The 20,843-nt window shown below is 38.1% G+C and overlaps 1 protein-coding gene across 2 annotated transcripts; it reads right to left on the bottom strand.

Annotated features, from left to right (window-relative positions):
- Positions 1–843: 843 nt before the first annotated feature.
- slc29a4a (solute carrier family 29 member 4a) lies at positions 844–20,002 on the bottom strand. 2 transcript variants are annotated; one of them, XM_042007975.1, is made up of 10 exons: positions 19,622–20,002; positions 16,331–16,462; positions 16,130–16,243; positions 15,062–15,190; positions 12,871–12,945; positions 12,490–12,758; positions 7,156–7,276; positions 6,779–6,966; positions 3,010–3,250; positions 844–1,630 (listed from the first exon to the last, which is right to left on the bottom strand). In XM_042007975.1, exons 1-10 carry the CDS (start codon positions 19,854–19,856, stop codon positions 1,485–1,487), a joined length of 1,650 nt encoding a protein of 549 aa, XP_041863909.1. In that variant the 5' UTR covers positions 19,857–20,002; the 3' UTR covers positions 844–1,484. The 2 variants fall into 2 exon arrangements, with proteins under 2 accessions (XP_041863909.1, XP_041863917.1); XM_042007983.1 differs by having other exon boundaries at positions 12,499–12,758.
- Positions 20,003–20,843: the final 841 nt, after the last annotated feature.

Genomic DNA, 20,843 nt, shown 5'->3' with positions numbered 1-20,843 from the left:
TTCATTACGCACATTCCTGGAGCCATCATTGTCCTGTAGTGTCCTGGGGACAAGAAACTGCACTTTATATTTGTTTAGTTCCAGCCCAGAGCATCACGTGACAGCTGTGTCTTGTTTTACAGCACGCGTTGTAACTGATTCAGCAGTCCCAAGAGGACTTTATTGGAGGAGGCGAGGAAAAGAAAGAAAGAAAATGACTGTGCAAGAAATAAGACAAGAGTAGACCTAAGACTGGCTTTTAAAGGCTAGCGAAGGCTCAGAGAAGAGACAGGATGCAAGACAGATGCTGAATTAGGGGTGGAAAGTGTGGAAATCTGCCAAAGTTCAGAAGTGCCACTTTAAAGGAGCAAGACAAGAGTCTCACAGAACTAGAGGCTATTTCAAATAGAATAAGTAAAAATCTAAAATATCATTTGAATGAGTTTGTTAACCTTAAAAGGAGTTTGCAAGCTATGATCCCTGCATAGGGATCATGCTGTCAGTGCAGTCAAACCGTTGTCTTAGTGTTTAATATGTTGTAAAATAGGGAAGTAACTTCACTGGAAATTTTACAGGAATGTGTCGTCTTTGACTTGATGCCTTTTGGAAATCAGATAATCTTTTACCTGCTTTGATATTGACAGTAAGACATGTTGACCAACTTCAACTTTTGCATGCAACTGTATACACAAGTACATTTTCTTTTCTCTATAACAGACAGAACTTTTTATGGTAACTGTTTAAAGACCAAATGGGATGGACTGTGATACAATAACGGAATAAGGAAAAAAATAAAAACAAATAAAATTAAAGAATTTTCCAAATTCCTGAAAAAAAATTATTTCATTAGTTTCTTTAACTTTGACACATAAGTATATCAAATCACAATATTGTTATGTGTCAGCAGTGGGGTGTGTTGGGGTGTCCTACTCATACAGTCACTGTGCAGAAGTTAAAGCTTTAACGTCTGTCCTGTTGTGGTAAATAAATGTTTGAACATTATTGTTTCTTTTTGGTGATGAACCAAAAGCCAGTAAAATCTCCATGAATGCATCTCCTTCAACAGCTGACTCACACTAATTATTCTGGGATGTCATGAAATGCAACATGTGTGATTTAAAAGACAAAATCTCCTTTACTACTGCAAGAGTTCGCTCCTTGCCACAGATCTTGACCTGACTTTACACCTGACAAACGTTTGCTCACATGCAGACAGTAATTTAACTGTGTGATACCTAAAGGGCTTAGATCAGCTCCGGTTGCACCTCCCTATAAGTTCATCACAGCATCTGTTTTTAAAAGTCACTGGTTCTCTACAAATGTTTCCTTTTATTGTCCATCACTTGATGCTGCTTTTTATCTCTCCTCTCATCCTCTGCAGCTGGACTCAAGTCCATCAGTCCACACTGCTTTAAGTGTAATTTTAGTGTAATGGTCGTGCTGCATGTGTGTACATTCATGAGTATAAATACCTCTGTATGTGTGTGTTTTCTGTATGTGGACATTCAGTACCCAGTAGCATTGTAAGGTGCATGTATGTTGAGTGTGGAGAAGCGTGCTCCTCCTGCAGGAACAGTGAAGCTGTAAGCTGCATAAGCCACAGCGGAGCCAACCATCAATCCTGTCATATAGGAGACCGTCATAGTATTCCCTGGAAAGAGACAGAGCAAGAGCAGCGAATGACTGTTGAGCTGACAGAAATGAGAGAAAACTAGCTTATCTGGGGTGAATTTCAAAGGTTAGCATCAATCCTCCGAGGAGAGTGTGAGTAAGAAGTGAGTAAAATGTAGAACTGCAGGAACTAGATGTGAGATCCATGTAAGAGGATGAGTGGCTGCCCGTAAACAAGATCCTAAACAGAGTTTCCTGATTTGAATGGCACAAAATAACAAAGGACTCTATGTTTCCAGGAATCCCTACCATTAAATTTTACATATTACAGTAGGTAATTTGTGCTAACAAAATATTTTAATCTGGGCTCATAGAAATGCTACCAGGCAGACATGTGACATTTGAATCAAGACCGGCTTTACTTCAGCTGCTCTAGTCTTATCAATCCCTTTAATTTTCTGCATTTCTGCTTAAATACCCCGTAAACCATCAGATTTTCACAGAATACCAAAATGAGATAAAAAGAAACTAGTAAAATCATCTACATATTCAGGAAAATGATCCATTACATACCTGTGAAAGGCAAAAGCATGTAAACCTCTCAGACGTGGTAGCTTAACTCTAGACCTTAGGGTCCACTGTCTTGTGGGCTTTACATGCTTCTCTGCTGCAACACACCTCATTCAAATAAAATAGATCTTCTCAGAAGCTTGTCCCCAACTTCTGCAACTCAACTCAAATTTTTCTATAACATTGGAGAAAGTAAAACACTGCACTCCAACTTAGGAACTCGTCTGTGAAACATGGTGGTGGTAGTTTCATGGTGTGGGTCCATTTTGCTGCTGTACAGGACTTTTATGTACAGTTATTGTTGCAAAAGGAGGTCTCACCAGGTTCTGAAAGCCAGGCTTCACATACTTTTGCCAAACGAAGACTCATCAAGGTTAATGAAACCGTACTCAATTAAGAAATTAGCAAGTATAAATATTATTTTTGTCTAATTTTGAAAATTATATTCACTTTATCTATTTTGAGCATTCTTAGGCATTATTTATGCAGTAGTGCAGATAATTTTCAAGGTTCTAGAAACTTTAAAGCACTCATGACTAGGTAGTCATATGTTATCTAAACTTTAAGGTATTTGTTTCATTATTATTTATTATTAGCAGATGACATGCCCACTTTAATTATTCAACTGTAGGTTTGTTATTAAAAATAAATGTTTTCTAATCTGGAAAAGCTTCTGATTTTTGCTTAGTTGTCTTAAACACTCTATAAACTGTTTTGTTTTATTGTTGACACATTTCCATAGATTTGAAAGCTGACATGCCCCCCCCCCCTCACACACACACACTTTTATGTTAAAGCTAGACTAAAGGAAGACAAAAATTAAAAATAAACACCCCGACAAACCCTCACCTGCCAGCTCCCTCTGTTCAGGTGGCACTTTTCCAGCAGCCTGGATCATCGGCACAGACCCAAAATATCCGTTGGTGACTCCCATAAGAAGGGAGAAGAGACACGGCCAGGCGGGATGGGACAGCGTGGGCGCATTGGCTGGGTACACGCACATGACAAACAGAGGGATGAAGACCACCCTGAGGCAGGAGAAGAAGAGCAGGCGGCCTCCAGACCAGTCATACGGCAGCGCTGCCAGGATCTGAGGAAACAGTAGGAGGCATTTCAGAGATTCTGGGCAGCAGATTTACCACAAAGAAGCGCAAATCTTAATTAAAGGGAAAAATGAAATATGGATTTTTGTGTCTCAGAAAATTAGACCCCACTGTGCAGCAAATCTCTAAGCTGCTAGTCTGTTGCTTGGAGCACTGAGCAATAAAGACTAACCAGTAGATGTCAAATAGGTCAATAAGAAAAAAGTATCTTTTCACTCTATTCTTTGCTCTTCATCACGACACTTTTTTCCCTCTACTGCCTTTATTTTCTTTTCTCAGTTTTATGTTTAAATAATCTTTCACCTGCTTAATGCCTCAAGCCCTTCAAACTCAAAACTATGATGTTTGAGTTTCAAATGAACCAGTGGCTTAACCACCTCCATCAGGAGAGCAATCAAGTATGTGCTCAATTGAAAGCACACCAGCAAAATCTCAGCAGATATTCAGCGGTGTCCATCATTCAGACAGTTCACCAAGAACACACACATACAAAGAAAAAAAAACTGCTTTCTATCTTCAGTACAATAAATCAGCAGCTTACATCAGCAGTTTTGGTAACCTGACATTTTACAGGCAGCTACGTGCATTTTTTCTTGCTTTAGGCAGGATTTAAGGTGGAAAGAGCTCAATGTTCACTCAGGTACAGAAGAGAGCAATTCTAAACATATTTTTTATTACACTGAGCACACAAGGACGTTCTTCCATCTTTCTTTTTTGTCTACATAAATGATTATTGCGCTTACAATACAAGGAAAACTGGGATATATTTTGTTCTGATTCCATGTTGACTAATTCCATTTGAGTATATGGTAAGAAATAAATATGTGCATACCTTATTTATAGAAGTCTTGAGGAAAGTAAAAGTGCAAAAAGTGTTTTAGGTTTATCACATGTGAGTTTGGGAGGTTAAAATGATTATATGACTGATGTGTGTTTGATATGGTGACAAAATATAGTTTTTCTAAACTAGTGTGTATTTTTTACAGAAGGTTTTTGTTTTGTAAGTGAACTGCTCTGTTAAATGGACTTTCTTTTCTTAGTTCTTCTGTCATATCATACAGACTTCCTCACCTTTGACCCACACCAGTATAAAACAAACAGGTCTACTGAGGATGCCATCACAATAGCCCTCCACTCTGTGCTGTCCCACCTGGAGCAGCAGGGGAGCTACAGTATATGAGGCTGCTCCTCGCCGACTACAGTTCTGCTTTCAGCACCATCCTGCCCAGCAGACTGGAGTCAAAACTGTTGGACCTGGGAGTTCCTCATGCCACCTGCTGTTCGATCAAGGATTTTTTAACAGCACTTTGTGCTGCATTTTTGTATGAAAAGTGCTTTATAAATAAAGACTGATTGATTGATTGAAGGATTTTTTAACAGACCACACCCAGAGGGTTGGGCCCCCACATGTCCATGGCTGAGCCCCCCGCTCTTTACCCTCTACAAACATGACTGCACATCCACACATCGCAGCCATGGTTAAATTCGTAGACAACATGACTCTTGTGGGGATCATCTTGGGGGGAGATAAGTTGGCCTATAGGGATGAGGTGGAGTGCTTAATGTCATGGTGGATTGACAACAACCGGCTCCTGAACACAACAAAAACGTTGATTGTGGATTTTAGGGGAAAAAAATGTCACTCGGTGTCTTTTCATTAATGGAGGTGTTGAGAGGGTGTCTGACTTTCAGCTCCGGGAATCCACATGAAGGAACCTTACTTGGGGGACAAACACAGTTGAACTGGTGAAGAAAACCCAGCAGAGACTCTGCTTTTTAAGGGTCCTCAGAAGAAACAATGATACACAAAATCTAACTTCTATCTCTGCTTGTTTGAGAGCATTTCGACACCCTGTCTCTCTCTCTCTCTCTCTCTCTCTCGCTCTCTGTGTGTGTGTGTGTGTGGTACTCCAGTTGTAATGGGGCACACAGAAAGACTGCCCAAATGATCATTAGTTGCCTTCTCCTCTCTCTGAAGGAGCTACACAGTTCTCATTGCCTTAAAAAAAACTAAAAACAATCTTCAATATTGTTTAATTGAGCTGCTCCCATCGAACAGGAGGCACAAAACTATCAAAACCAGAACAGACTGAAGAACAGACTTTACCTCACAGCTGCAAACATACTTAACTTAAACAAATGATATATGACCCCCTATTTATTCTATTTCACAAATATAACTCTGGTGATAGTGTTTTTTTCACATTCATGTTTTTAGAAAGCTCCTCAGTAACAGTAATAGACGGCTCCAAACGAGGGTCTTTGAATAACACAACACAAACTATGGGATTTATTTACTTTAAAATACTTTCCCAGTGTATTGACGCAATCACACTGAGATAATGTCAAACCTACCCCAAAAGTGGTTTTGATTTAATTTGCACAAATTAGATTTAGGATTTTCATTGTTTGATTAGATTTTAATAATAAAAAAAAAAAGTTGTCCCGACTGCCTGAACATGGCTGCATTTGAGCTAAAAAAACATCCATCACTTTTAGTCTTGTCTCACCTATGGCTTGTGTTTAACTGCAGTCTAAAGTCAAACTTCAAAACGTTATATTCATTTTTCTGATTAAGTTCTCCCTCGCCTCCTCATTCTCTAGACTGCTTGAACACTCTTCCTATTAAGTCTCTTTCTCCTCAACTTAAATAAAAAACCCATGGCTGTCTGTTGAAGGCTGAACTTGAAATGACTGACAAAGAAAAGCTGGAAATGAGACGCTGGGAGTTCCAGTATTTTGTTTAGTCTGTGATTCTGGCATGAAAATTCAGGGGATTATAAACTAAAACCTTCTAAAGTACTTGGGAAAAGTTCCCATGGTCTAAACCAGCTTTTTATGGGAGATATCATGTGTGCATCCTCAGTTTTCTGTAAATATGTTGACATGCTTAAGATTATTATTATTGCTTAAAAATGATATAAAAGATCACTGTCACTTAAAGAAATGTTAAATATTCCATCTGAAAAGATTTTAAGTTAACTAGAATCAAACACAGCTTAAATTTGCCTTTCTAATAAATGGAAAACAAGTCCATGAAAACACAGATATAAAGTAATAAAAATCTTATCCTACATGAAATCAGAGAAACCAAGCTTGAATGGAATTTAAAAAAAAAAATTATTCCAAGATTATATTTAATTATTGCTACAAATGATAAGAATAAAAAGTACCACCTTATTAAAAGCTTATAGTGAATTTTTTTGCAGGACCAGCCCACCCACTGAAGTGTTCTCAGTTATTTCTGTGAGCTTAGATCAAGTTGAAACAATAACCACTGGCTTTGAAAATAGCATTAAAAATGGCCTTGTTCTAATCAGATGCCAAAGGAAGAAATGAGATGGTTAACATGAAAATCAGTCAGCTTGGCTGTCAGCAACAAAAAAGTCCACTAAACCTTTCTGAAATGAAAATTAGATTTTACAAAGGCCCCTAATTAAAACATGCAAGTCCAGTTTATCTTTCTCTGCTCTGCAGTGTTATGTTTTGTCTGGATGTGAAAACTTGCAGCTAACCTTGCCAACAAAGTCTGACATGTTGAATGTGGCCATGATGAGGATGGGGAGCCATTCCCCTAAGGTGGGGTTCCGTATCTCCGACTCCAGCCCAGGGAACAGACACAGGGTGATGCTGTAGGTCACAGCGATGGACAGCATGTAGGCCCAGATCACACGAGATACCACGTAACGATGCAAGATCATGTCTAAATGAGGAGAGCACACACACGTAAGGCCACATTTAAATAAATCTCACGATTCACTCGAACAGGTCAGTTTGCAAGAAACACTCTTCTTCACAATGATCACCAGAGGATCAGTTTGAATTTTAAATCCCTCTTTTAGAGTCAGAGGGTAATTGAGCAATGAGTGGACAAGATTATAAAGGAAAGTACCACGGACACCAGGCCAGCTCCTTCTTATCTTGGCTTTTGGGGCATCAAACCGGACGTAAGTTGCACCCACAAAGTCCTCAACACCTTCTTCTGTAGAGGATGGTCCTGTCCCATTGTTTCCCTAAAGACAGAAAAAAAAGCAAAAAAAAAAACAAAAAACATGAAGGATGGAAAGAAGCATGCAAAAGTCAGGACTCCGTCCATTATCATACCCCTAAAACTTGTCCATGACATTTTACAAAGTCAAGAGTTACACTACAAAAACACAAGGCTAGCGTATGACTCCACATGTTTTCCTTTCACACAATAGGGGGCTGGTACATGCTAATTTAGCCCCCCACATCGGTGGAAACTCCTGTAGAGTGATTCTGAAGACGAGGAAGTTAATTATACAGGGGCAAATGTGAGCATAGGTGTCTAAATGTTAATGTATTCACATTCTATCACTTCAAACTATTTTAGAAATTTACAATACGAAGCTAACGTGATACTAATGTTAGCTAAACCTTGTTTTAAGTTCTGAGATATTTTGTTGTTCATAATGTAAAGAATACATTATTAACAAAACATGAGCAGTGTGTGCCTGTCTGGATGAATGACTGCTGAACCCCATCTTACTGGTAGCATAACAGCTTCCAGTAATTTTGCCCAGTGTGCCCACTCATACTTTTCTCCTACGTAAATGTTTGGAACAGCGTTAGACATTATTTTAGTAGCAAATCAAGCTCTTTTGCATTAAATTTATTAAAGCAGCTGTCTGAAATATAAAACTAAACTTAAGTCTTCTTTAGGATATTTTTCCAGATAAACTAAACCAATTTCTGTTCAAATACAACAGATAAGACAATTTAGTTCATTCACAGTCATAAACAGAACATATCTGGTCTGCCATCTTCGCAAAAGAACAAAACAAACCAAATAGTTTGTCCACCCACCGTTTCTGTTGTTTTCACTTAGCCTCTGCTAACTTCTCTCGTGAGCTGAACTAGCCTCTTATTTCAAATTATGTCTAACATCACTTCTTTAATTCCTTTAAGCACACAAAATACCAATTTATTTTTATGTATTTGTGCATATCGTTTATATCGAAATGCCATTTTTGGGCTCTTTGGACAGCATTTTGGAAAACACAGAACCTAATGTCCAGGATGTCACTGAGCTGATTCGCTGGGAATGTGGTCCCATTTGGTCAGTAAAATGCATCCACACTGTCTCTGTGGTGAGGGACTTTCCAGTTTTTTATGAATAGTGTGTATTTAGCTTGTGACTTTAGGCATTACTCTGCAGATTTGAGGCAGAAATCCTACTCCATTGAATTAAAGGCTTATTTATCTTATGATATGCTTTGTAACACACACAAATATTTCATGAGCATGTCATTAAGGTTATAACTTGATTTTTATCTGAGTTAAACTATAAGAATTTAAAAGTGAAATCATCAGTTCCTTGTTGCTCATTTCCTTAAGTAGACACTAGAGGTAGCCATATTACAGAAAATAAGCACATATCTATTTACCTGTAATGGTTTAACCTTTTCTTTTCATTTTTAGATTTTTTTTATTTATTTATTTTTTTATTTTAATTGTAATGGCTTCCTGGATGCATGACATCAGCTATTTATTCAATGGCTATTAAAGAGGCAATGGCAGGTTGACGTAATGATGTCAGACTGCTGATTGGACTACAAATTAGCTTAGCAACCACATATGCATGCACGCGAACAGACACACACTTAAAAACACAAAATTTCTCTTACAGAGGCACATCCTTTTACACAAGTTTTTTTTTCAAATACACACTATTTACACACATACACACACACACACACACATACAGGCACATAAGTGTGTGCATGTCCATCCAGATCCATTAGTTGATTAGAAGGTCTTGCAGGCCAGAAGGCACCACTATCCCTGATTATCCAATAATATAGAGCATTGCCTTTCGTTTCCCTTGGCAACCAGAACAAATAACTGCCACAATCAGCCCTTGGACATAGAAAACAAACACAGTCACACTACAGTAAACAGCAGGAAACGTCCATCACACACTTGTCGTGTGTGTAACAGTGTACAGAAACATGCACACATTAAAAGACGACAGCCTGAGGTGTGCTGGCTTCCTTTGAAGGCTCCGTGCACACACACAATGTCAGGAAGCGTATTAGCTCCATGTCTCTGGGTTACAAGGTACCACTTCAAGCATGACTACAAAGCAGATTTTGGCTCTTCCTCCCCCATTTTTCTCTCATTTTCTTTCTGTCATGGTCTTGACTGGTGTCCTGCTCTCTTTCCCTCGTCTTCCTTTCCAGTTTTGTTTTCTCAGTAATTTTTGTAACGCTATTCCTCCCGTTGGCAGCCTGCCACTCTGCACCGTCTCTCCACCATTTGTCTCGCACTTATCAACATGACTTTCAATTTTTCTCTGTTCTTACGAGGCCCCAACCCCGCTCCGTCTCCAAGTCTTCCCTATCTCAACCCTGATAGCCTGTTGCAAATTCTTCTGCTTTTTATCCTTCGGCTGTTTCTGTTTTTGTGAGGCAGCCAAAAAACAACCTATAAATGACTCTGCATCTCACGGCTTGTGTCCCTGCTCACACTAAATCAACAAAAATATGGAGTGCCATGACACGACAATTCGTAATCCTAACACGACTTCCAGAAACAGCGTATTGTGACATTTATGAAGGGTTTCATGAATTAAACATGTTGAGTAAACTTTAATGTGAGAATCTGTTGACCCATGTGGAGTGTAAGAGCCAGTCTCTGAATCTTTTTTTAAAGTTGTAAATATTACAGCTTCTGAATCACAACTGCTAAATATTAAGTCAGATAAAATGAGGTTACATCTTAAATAGAGCCAAACACAGTATACAAGGAGCAGTTTAGGATGCAAACTATGAGCTGATTTTTGAAGCCAGTAGATTTGTCCGGGTGTACTGGGGAAAATCGATGTTTTGTGTTAAAATGTGAAAATGTTTCTGACTGTTAACACAGTTAGTACAACAACTCTATTTCCTTTGAAAGGGCGCTAACAGAAAAAGGTGTAATAATCAGGCAAATGACTGTAATGATGATGTTGGGTGGTTCAATCCCTTTATTTAAAAAAAAAAAAGCTCTGATATCTTGAGCGCTTTGGTATTAAACTGTGAGGTTTCATTACAAGCCAGCATCTAAATACTGGGCGGCCTTCAGGCGTAAGATTGTGGATTCTTCTGAGATTCCAAATAACTCCAATTTTATCTTGTAATGTATATAAATATCTTATTTATATACATTATATATTATTGTCATGTCAGGTATTACTTTGGAAATTATTACATCTGCTCAATAAATTCAAGACTTCAAGACAGTGATTTACTAAACTTTTCCTATGGGATATAAATGGATAATTTAAGTGTAAGGAATTATTTACTACATGCAAAGAGACCAACAAAACCAAACATGCAGCTTGGGATTGTCTCACTTCTGCAACAAATGATGAAAGAAATAAATGGTATGACCTTAAGATTTAACAGCTTAGCACATCCTATAGTTAGGGGATGTGTAGCCATCCCTTAGTTATGCTGCCATAGGCTAGACTGCTGACTCCATGATGCAATGAGCATATTGTTTTCCTTTCTGATAAAAGGGAGTTTCTCCTTTCCATTGTTGCCCCTTGCCAGCTCAGGATGGGAGATTGGATCAAAGTAAAGAACTGTTGGGTTTCCTTAAATAAGCTATTGTTATTATGAATTGCCTCGAAGTGATCTGTCTTTGTTGTGAAGTCGCGCTACACAAATAAAGATGAATTGAATTGAACTGAACTGAATTGAATTGAATTAATTATGCAAATCCCCAAATATCCAGCAGGTAAAAATAGGTGAGTCATATTTCGTATGCACCAACTACGACATGGCTTTCTACTTAAGCCATGCATAAAATTAAAAGAGACTTCTTTGTGAGGTAACATGCCTTGTTGTTCAGGTAAGTCAAACATTGAAAAGCTGACTTTTGTCACTGATAACAAGCAGCTTTTCAAATCAAGAACCTTACACTAACTGTGAAGCACAGTGGTGGAAATAGCATGGTTTGGGGTTAATTCACTACTTCAGGAACTTGGTAGTTTGTTTTCTTTGATTTAGCTATAAATTCTGCACTAAGAAAGCAAACACCAAGAAAATATGATGGCAGTTGTCCGAAAGTTGAAGAATGTTAGATTTGTTGAGATTTTTGTCAAATAAAGGATTTAAAAGGCTAATGTTACTTGTGCTGCTGCTCAAGTATATGGTATTGAACAATTAAAATTTTGACCTTATGATGGAAAAGTAAAGGCTGTTACATACTCCACGAGAAGTATGAACTTTTTTCTTGTTCTTGAGGCCGCAAGAATAAAATAACATTATTTTACTCTCGCGTCCGTAAATAGGGACAGTTTGCAGCTTGTTCTCAACACATCAGTAGAGCACAACTTTCTTCGTTTGGTACTCCGAGACATATTGTGTGATTGGTTGGACATTTGAGGTGGGCATGATTAACGCAGAAAAGAATGAAGGGGAAAGTTGTGGCTTCCACATTTCCCTTGGTGGAAGAAAGTAAATAAATGTATACAACACATGTGGGATTTAAAGACATGGACACTGCCACGTGCACAACCCCACCCTGCCACGGATTAAGTTTCTTGTTAAATATAAAATAACCGGGTCAATTGTTTATTGCACATAAAAACAAATCCCCCCTGCAATAATCCACGGCCCGTCACAGACAAAGCTTCTCATGGCATATGAATTGACTGGACCAAAATGAACTCTTTCTTGTTGTTGCGGCCTCAAGAACAAGAGCACAGTTCTTGCTTCTTGAGTATGTAACAAGCTTAAAATTTTGTTGAACCGCCTTTAGGTTTGATTATGGCAGCATTTGCTGTAGTGTTGTTTCGATAAGCTTCTGCAATGTCACAAGATTTATTTCTACACACTGTTTCATTAATTTTTCAATAATATCTTGTATTGATGATGGGAGAGTCCGACCACTATGCAAAGCCTACAGCAGCATATGCCACAGATTCTCAATGGGGTTAAGGTCTGGACTCTGTGGTGGCCAACAATGTGTACAAATGACGTGTCATGCTCCCTGAACCACTCTTTCACATTTTGAGCCTGATGAATCCTGGTATTGTCATCTTGGAATATGCCTACAGGGTAGAATAAGATTATCACCCATGCAGTAATTATCCAGTTGGAGACTCATACCTATTTAGTTAAATCCAGGTAGCGACTTTTTTTTATTAGCTAGGCAGTGTATATCCCATAACATAAATTTACACACAAATTAGTCAGGAAGCTCGCCATAAACTTACAAATCTTACTTCCTCTGAAGTGACATCATGGTGTACCCTGTATCCAGTGCCACTGTCTCGTGGATCGTGACATTTGGCCGGACCTTTGCCCTGGGCGTGGCTGGTGTAATAGCGGACAAATCGTGATCGGCGGACGACAAGGTGAAGCAGGAAGCAGAGCATCTCCATGCTGATGGAAACGAGGAAGAAGATGAGTGTGTTCTTTTTCTCGTCGGTGATCAGCAGCTTAGTAAAGATGCGCGACAAGGAGATGATTACTCCAGCTGTGCCTGAGTGGTTAGTGTACAGAAAAGGTTGGGTTAGGGTTGAAGATGATGAGAAAGGAAGTAGGGTTAAGATGTAATGTAATGTGTACATTTGCAAGCAAAAATTTTGTCTTACTTTCTCCAGTCATCACCCCTTGTGTATACCTCTTAGGCAGCATCCCCATGTAACCATAGAAACTGGACTGCTGCACTGGGGAGAGAGATGGAAATGGTTATCAATGCAAACCCAGGCCTTCACACTGTAACAATGCAATTTATTTTGAGATTCCACTTCCTGGACCTTCACAAACCATTTGAGTGAAGCTGCTCTGAACTCCTAACCTCCACTAATTAAACTGTTTCCACAGCAGGCTGAAAAGTTTTGTGTTCGCACTCAGTGATGGAAAGGAAGTCCGTCCGCTCTATTAAGATGAAGATGGGGACTGCACTAGGTTTATTTTAGTCGCAAACTACTACCTATTCATTTACCTGCCTGGCAAAATATTCTTATGTATTAAGAAGCATGTTCATGTCATTCTGCCTTGTTTCAGCCAATTACACATGTTTACTTCCATCATTCTTCATGTGATCACAAAAAATATTTTTTAATACTGCAAACCCCCACCCCACAAAAAAGCTGCGCTTAATGACAGACTTTTGTTTTTCTGTTCTGTTGACAATAAAATAAGGTTTAAATCATGTCTCAAACTCATTTAGCCCATTTAGACATCTTGACCTTCAGTCACTTTCAATCAGTCTCCAAGCTGCTGCTCTGCACTAAGTTCCCAGTTTTTACAACAGCAGTTATATCTGTTAAAATTACCACACACTTTTAAATCAAAGACTGTGCTGTGATTGCAGTTATACTTATATTAAAATGACGATTTATAGAGAAAGGTAGGAGGTACACAGTCTTGTTAACTAAACCCTTACAGCTTAATTTCATGTCAGCTGCCATACGGCTACCTGAATGTGCTGCTCTTCTGTTATTTACTGAAGAGAGGGAGAAGCATACCAGTGCTGGTTACTGTCCTTTGAGCTGTTACTAAAGCTTGTAGAAAAGTGGCTGGATGTTTGCTAAGTACTATTCTCAGAAGAAGGAAAAAAAAGCTGCTAGCTAGCTGCTAGCAAAGATAGCGTCATGTTTGAGAAATGTTTTTGTATGAGTTGAAAAAATGCACATTTCTTAGATGCTTTTCCACACTTGTTGCATACCGCTTGTTCATTAAGAGCCTTATTGTTAGCTTTCAGTACACAGGATACGCTTTTTCCATCACTTTCTGATACAAAGAAAGCTGCTCTGCAGATGCATATTAACTTGAGCCAAAGGGAAGCCAAGAACCAAGGTAACTGCACAATCTTCATTATTTTAACATTAAGTTCCTCTCCAGCACAAAGCAGATCTATTATATCTTCTGTCTTTTCTACAGCAGACAATTTTAAAACATTAACAGCAGATCAACACAATCACCTCAGATTGTTCCACGACAAAGGTTTTTATCTTTAGAAAAAAAAAGCCTTTTTCAAACAGCCTTGTTAATCGTTTTTAGCTAGACTTGCCCATCATGAAACTTTGTAACTCTACTATTAGCAGTTCAACTTGGCTAGGCATTCACATACACAATTAAATACGATTTACTGTTAAGGGTTTCATCAGCATTTTCCATGTTACTCTCCTCAATCAAAGGCAGAGCCAGAAAGGTGGCTTGAAGGGGCATGGGCCACTCCTTAAATCTGAAGTGGCCCCTAAGGCGCTGTCCCAAGAATTCACAATCAAATTCTAACAAATACTTAGGATTCATTCACACCAGGATAGTCTACCAGACTTAGTCCCCTCCCAGAAAATTTCTAGACTCGCCACTGTACAACATGCACAACTGAGGCAGAATGGCCCCCAGTTTATGGATAACTTTTATATTTTCAGGCTTAAAATGTAGATAGATAATAAATAATAATACTTTTTAAGGTACTTTTCCTGGTTTGTATCATCTTCATATTTGTACGCTCAAATAACACATTTTACCCAAATCAATTTTCACAACATAAATTACATATTCTTTTAATTTAGTCTAATCTTCTATTTGCTCCACTAATCTCTGGAAATAAACAGTTAGCAGGGCAGAAACCACAGGTTGTCTGTACATTATTCTTATTTAATTAATACCTTTCTGACTTAAGCTCCTTTTTTAAACTCTACATAAAGGCCACTAGGTGACATTTGCCATTCAAGTGTGTAAAACCTATCTCAGTAACCAAAAATAAAGCAATAAACTTGTACATTAGTTGTAATTTATGTCCATTAAACAAAAATATATTGTTAGAAGTACCTGTACATCCAAAGGCCACCACTCCTACTGACAAAAGGTTGATGACATAAGCCTGCTTGGTGGTGAACTTTTCCAGCCAGACATCAAACACACTGACAAAAAGCAACGGTCCCAGAGCCAAGATGTAACCTGCAGAGAAAGGAACCAACAGGAGGCCGGAGAATGGACGTCACTGATCTGGTTTTATGGTATGACTGAATGAATGAAGGCATGAATGATGTGACCAATGGGAAAAAACTCTACTGCCTGAGGTAAGATCCTTTTCCTGAGCTAGAAATTTATTAACTCCAGAGACAAGCTCTCTAGCAGACAACACACTTCAAAAGATATTCCCTCAAGGATGCAAGCAGAGCTATTTTAAGTTACAGAAGGTACTGTGGTGAAATCTTGCTCTTACATGCACCATGTAAAAGCATTTGTAGAGACACCAAAATTCTCCTTGGAGACATTCATTTTTCTTTTTTTTTAACATTTGTGCTCAAAGATGGTTTTTCCTTTGAAAGTGGGCTGACTGAAGAGCCTTTTACTATTTTATGTTAATCTCCAAAACTACAGTTTGAGAATTATTTATGCAGCAAAGACACTTTGGAGCTTTAATTGCAGTTTTTTAAATGAAGGAATTTAGGCTACAATGAAAATCTCCCCAGTATCTGAGACTTGAATGAAACACTGACAGTCATCATGACTTGGCACACCTATAACCAAACGATCATACTATAGAAAGTTCACTTTTAAAATGTCTAAAATTTAGAAGCAAAGCTAAGAAACACACAAGAGTTTATTTCTTTCTTTCTTTGTTTTTTAAGAAAAGCAACCAAACAAAAGCCAGCCTTGTTGGTTGACCAGAAATTACTGGAAACATGAATATGAATAACATGAATAAACATGAATGAATAAAAATCAAAGTACAACCATGGCAAAGTGTATTTTTCCCTTTCTCTTCATGACATCATTCTACTTTAGCTGTCTGCGTTCCATTCTGATAAGCCTTGAGGTTTCAAGAAGCTCATTAATAATTGAGTAAAAGAAAAAGTTTCCACAGTTTTCACAGTTGCAGATCTGACTCACCAACCGTAATCCTGGTGTGCATGCTGAGTCTCTCCACCAGCACATTGTTGAGAATGACAGCCAACAGAGCAACCAAGATGTATGTCAGGCTCATGTCAAACACTATGGATGTTCCTGAAACAAACAAGAACTGTGACGTCTGTTCGGATGCAGCTCTGTGTGCGTGTGTGTGATGTTATCTTTACTCATGCATATTTATACCTCTAAACTTGTGGTGCAGGTAGTCAACATCAGTGATGAAACTGTTGTAGGGAAGCAGAAAACCAACACCAGCCAATAGCATAGCAAAATAGATGCCATGGTAACGGTCATCAGGGATTGGTTCTTCAAAGTCTGAAGAGGTAACAAGGGAATGAGGGGTTAGAAAATTAAAGTAAATTGAGCCATAGTCGAAAAGTGGGGCTATGATTGACTTCAAAACATGTAAATTCAGACTGAAGCTGATTCACTGGATCTTCAGCTAAACTAATTATGGTTGAATGATGCTGCAGAAGCAGGAACAATTCCTCTTCTCTGATGGAGCAGCCATACTGTACCAGACTGTGCTCCTCTGGCCCTGGTGAAAGATTCTTCAGAGGAATTGCTGATCATGGACTACCTGTTCAAGCAGTTTCACTTAAAGACTTAAGTGCTTTGTGGTTGATTCACTTTTATGGATAAAGTCTGATGTACAGGTTCTTTATGTAACAATTCATAATCCTTTTCTAATCCTGTAAGCTCTTTGTAAACGGCCCCAAATGATTTTGGAGCATATAGATTTTACAGCAGACTAAATAGCAAAGTACTTCTCGCTGTCTCATGGAATGACTTTATTACTATGGTAACAGTGATTGATCCTTTGACACTTAGCCCTGAAGCAATTCACAATGGGTTTTTCTTTTTCATTTTTTTTATTTTAATGTTTTCCTCCATGTTATGACAATTCATACCCAACATACAGCACTAAAAGACTTTAATATTCTTTGAGGGGTTTGTGTTTTAACAAATAATTAATGTTCTGGTTTTGAACCCTTTTTGGACAAACAAATCAATGCAATGAGGCTGTTGGTATCATGCAGTATTTTCCCACCATTTTACTATTGTGTGTGGGTACAATAGGTGTTTTCAAATGACCGTGCAACACTGCATTAATACTGTGAACTATGTCTAATTTTTCCTACTGTATTTATTTTATTTCTGACTGCGAATGCATTAACAAGTACAAACAAATTTCCACAAGAGCACATCGTATCATATCATATCACATCGCATCACATCGCATTGCATCACTTTATATTGTATCGCGTCACATCATATCGTATCATATTGCACTGCATCTTATCGTATTGTGTCATATCACATCGCATTGTATCTTAACATATATGTTAAGGCCATGTTTTATGTTACTGCCAGGCCAAGAAACATTTTTATAAATGTTTTGAAAATGTCAGCAAATGGTTCAAGATTTTAGATGAGACAGTAGGATCATTTCTTTCCTGCTTCATTAAAAGGTGTGGCCATTACTATTGTCCCCAAACAGGACCGTCAATTTGGTGGAAAAACAAACTCAGGGCTTCCACTGATTCAGTGAAAATATCCCTATTTTTAGGATTCATATACAACAAACCAAAATCAAGGTTACATCACACAGAGTGACAAAGAGAGACAGGGAAGATGGATGTAAATGCAAAGCTGTCTAAAAAAAGGTAAAGAAATGAGCAAATTGACTGATTTCACATAAACATAAAGACACTAGCTTTGTTAATTGTTTTGCAAACGCATCAATTATTAGTGTGTTTGCAAATCAACTAACATTTATCTTTTTTCAGCTTTTACATATATTGTCTTTGACTGATATCATGAAATATACAGTAAATCCTTGTGTTCTGAATTAATGACAGAAGGTGACAACAAATGTTAGATGTTTTTGTTTAATAGAGTCAACATGATATATGTGGCTAATCAGTGTGTGAAATATGGGCAGGCATAGGACGGACCAGTAGGGTTTGAGTGTTTGGTGGGTAACCCTCTTGTACCCTTAAAAACAGAGCTACAATTCAGCCAGTAGGTTACAAGAAAAGCTGCACTTTGATTGGTTTATCATTGGACTTTCTGTGTGTTTATTCTGCAATATAACTCATGTTTAAAGCCTTTTTTGTCTTCTGCTAGAAAAAAGAACTTTTGTAATACCAATCAGCTCTTTTTCAAAATGAATATCATTTATGCTTTGATTTCAATATTTTTATTTTAATTGTGTAATATATATATATATATATATATATATATATATATATATATATATATATATATAGTCATTCAGTCGATGTCAGTATTATTGTAAATTCTGCAGCATGTACAGGACAAAGAGAATTGAAATTATGGTTCTTTCAAACCTTGGTGAGATTAAATACAAGAATGTAAACCAACAAACAAAACATGTACTCTCACTAAGTAAATAAAACACGGTCATTGCAATATGTATCTATAGTTATAGTGCAAAAAAAAAAGAAGACTGGGTTAGCTTATGGCCTGGTTAAAGTGATCATATATATATATATATATATATATATATATATATATATATATATATATATATATAAACAGAGTTTGTTGTTTTACATAAGAGGAGGCTCAAAGTTGTTATTTGAGGTTTTCCAGACACCCAGGAATTCCTGTATTTCACACACTGATTCTAACCAAAGTTAACGATGATCCTGCTAGACATGCAGTACCCAAAAATTAGGTTTGAACAATTTGCGTATCATTGCACAGAGACAGCAGCAAATGATAAGAAACAGATGAGAGACTGTAAGCAGGGAAAGCCTATACGGCACTCGCTGGGTGTCCTCGGTCACTCATGATCTAATTAACGAGGCTTTGGTGCAACCTGTGTAACCAGGCAACACAGCAATTATCTGTTAACAGAACCGCCTCCTGTGTTTTACATGCACTTCCCTTTTTCTCTTTTCCCTAGAGCTGCTTTCATTCTCTGCCTCTGCCACCTCCACCGACATTTGTAAACACTTGTGAGTCTTGACACTCATTCGATTTACTCTGACTTATTTTTAATACAAAATGTCAGAGATGAATAGTGCCATCAGGGTGAAAGGGATTTTTTTCCTTTTTCTCCTCACTATAGCCTACAGAAAAACAGCAGTAATACTATATCTTCTTCGCATAAATTTTCATTTTTTATTAGTGGAAAAGGGCAAGCTTAATGTAATACCCTGGAAATGTTGAAATTAATTGCACCATCTAGTCCAACATCCATGGGAGGCCTCCAGCACTGAATATGGATGTTAGTTTATTTCATTTCTCACATGTGGTTTTTCCATATGTTTCTCTCCACCTCAACTTCCTGCATGTGCACTTATCAACCACAACATTAAAACAACTTCTTTCCTTGTCTGTCTTTTCACAAACAGTCCAGAGAAAACACACACACACACACACACACACACACACACACACACACACACACACACACACAAAGTCAGAACAGAAACTCCTCACCGGGCTCGGACAGAGCTAGTACTCCTCGCTCTGGGGCATCTTTACTGATCTCCTCCTCTTCCAACTGGTACGAATCGAAGCTGTAGCTCTGCACCACTCCGCTCTCTCTTCCCTCTCTCCAGCCCTCCTTCCCCACATCCCTCCATCCGGCTCTTCCTCCATCCCTCCACACATCCCTTTCCTCAGGGGTCTGAGCTGGCGTGGGCCTGCGGCGCTCTGCGCCAACTGAGCCCATCTTTGCACTTGAAGAATGTATGCAGACAAACACACTCGACACTCTTCTTGAACAGATGAGCTACACACTCTTGGGAGCGTGCATGTTAAACACAATCCTGGTGACACGCCTTGGAAGGGACTTATAGGAAACCTTCAGATGACGGAGGATCTGCAGGAGGAAAAAAAAAACAGGAAACAGAATTAAAATGTAATAATGTAATAACAAGTAATAAATAAAGGGGACAAATAATATCTCACAGTCTTGCTGAAAATAACTCCAGTCAAGGTTAGACTCCCTAAAAGAAACATATATTCCTGCGTGCATTTGCCTCTATGATGCTGTGTGAGAAGCATATTCAATAAGAGAGACACAGTGACAAAGAATGCATAACAGAAAGGCTGACAAGGTGAGAGAAGATGCAGCTCAGTGAACAGAGGCAGCACAAGGCAAACCAGAGGAGAAAGCAGAAGAGAAAATCAATTAGTCACTTAGTTAAAGTAATTTATCAAGCAAAAATATTCAATCTTAATTGGTTCCAGCTTCTAAGCTGTGAGAATTTGCTGCTTTTCTATGACAACATTTCACAGTATGTTGAGTATTTTGGGGTTTTGGACTGCTAGTGAGACTAAACAAGCACCCTGACGACATTGTTTCTGGCACAGGAAAACTTGGATGTCTGAACTTTTTCATTGACCAAGAACAAACACGGCCAGTGTCTTTTCTATAAGGCACTTTTAAGGGTAATTTGAACTAAAGCTCCAAAAAAAAAAAATACTTATGTATTTATTCATTTATTGCTATCCAGTAAGGCTACTATTAATAATAGTTGGACATTAATAATTAGGTCTGTTAGACAGTAGTTAGAGCAAGTTTTCTAATGTCCCAGCTGAGCCCTAGTTTCCATCTCTGCTGAACAGATTTAATACTAAAACCTCCAGAGAACACTAATCCCTTAGATTTTCCTTTTTTAAAAGAATATAATCTAAAACATTCAAAATACAGACT

This window comes from Melanotaenia boesemani, chromosome 2, assembly GCF_017639745.1.
Source record: "Melanotaenia boesemani isolate fMelBoe1 chromosome 2, fMelBoe1.pri, whole genome shotgun sequence".
In the NCBI taxonomy this organism is placed as follows: Eukaryota; Metazoa; Chordata; class Actinopteri; order Atheriniformes; family Melanotaeniidae; genus Melanotaenia; species Melanotaenia boesemani.
This window is presented reverse-complemented; position numbering and strand designations above follow the sequence as displayed.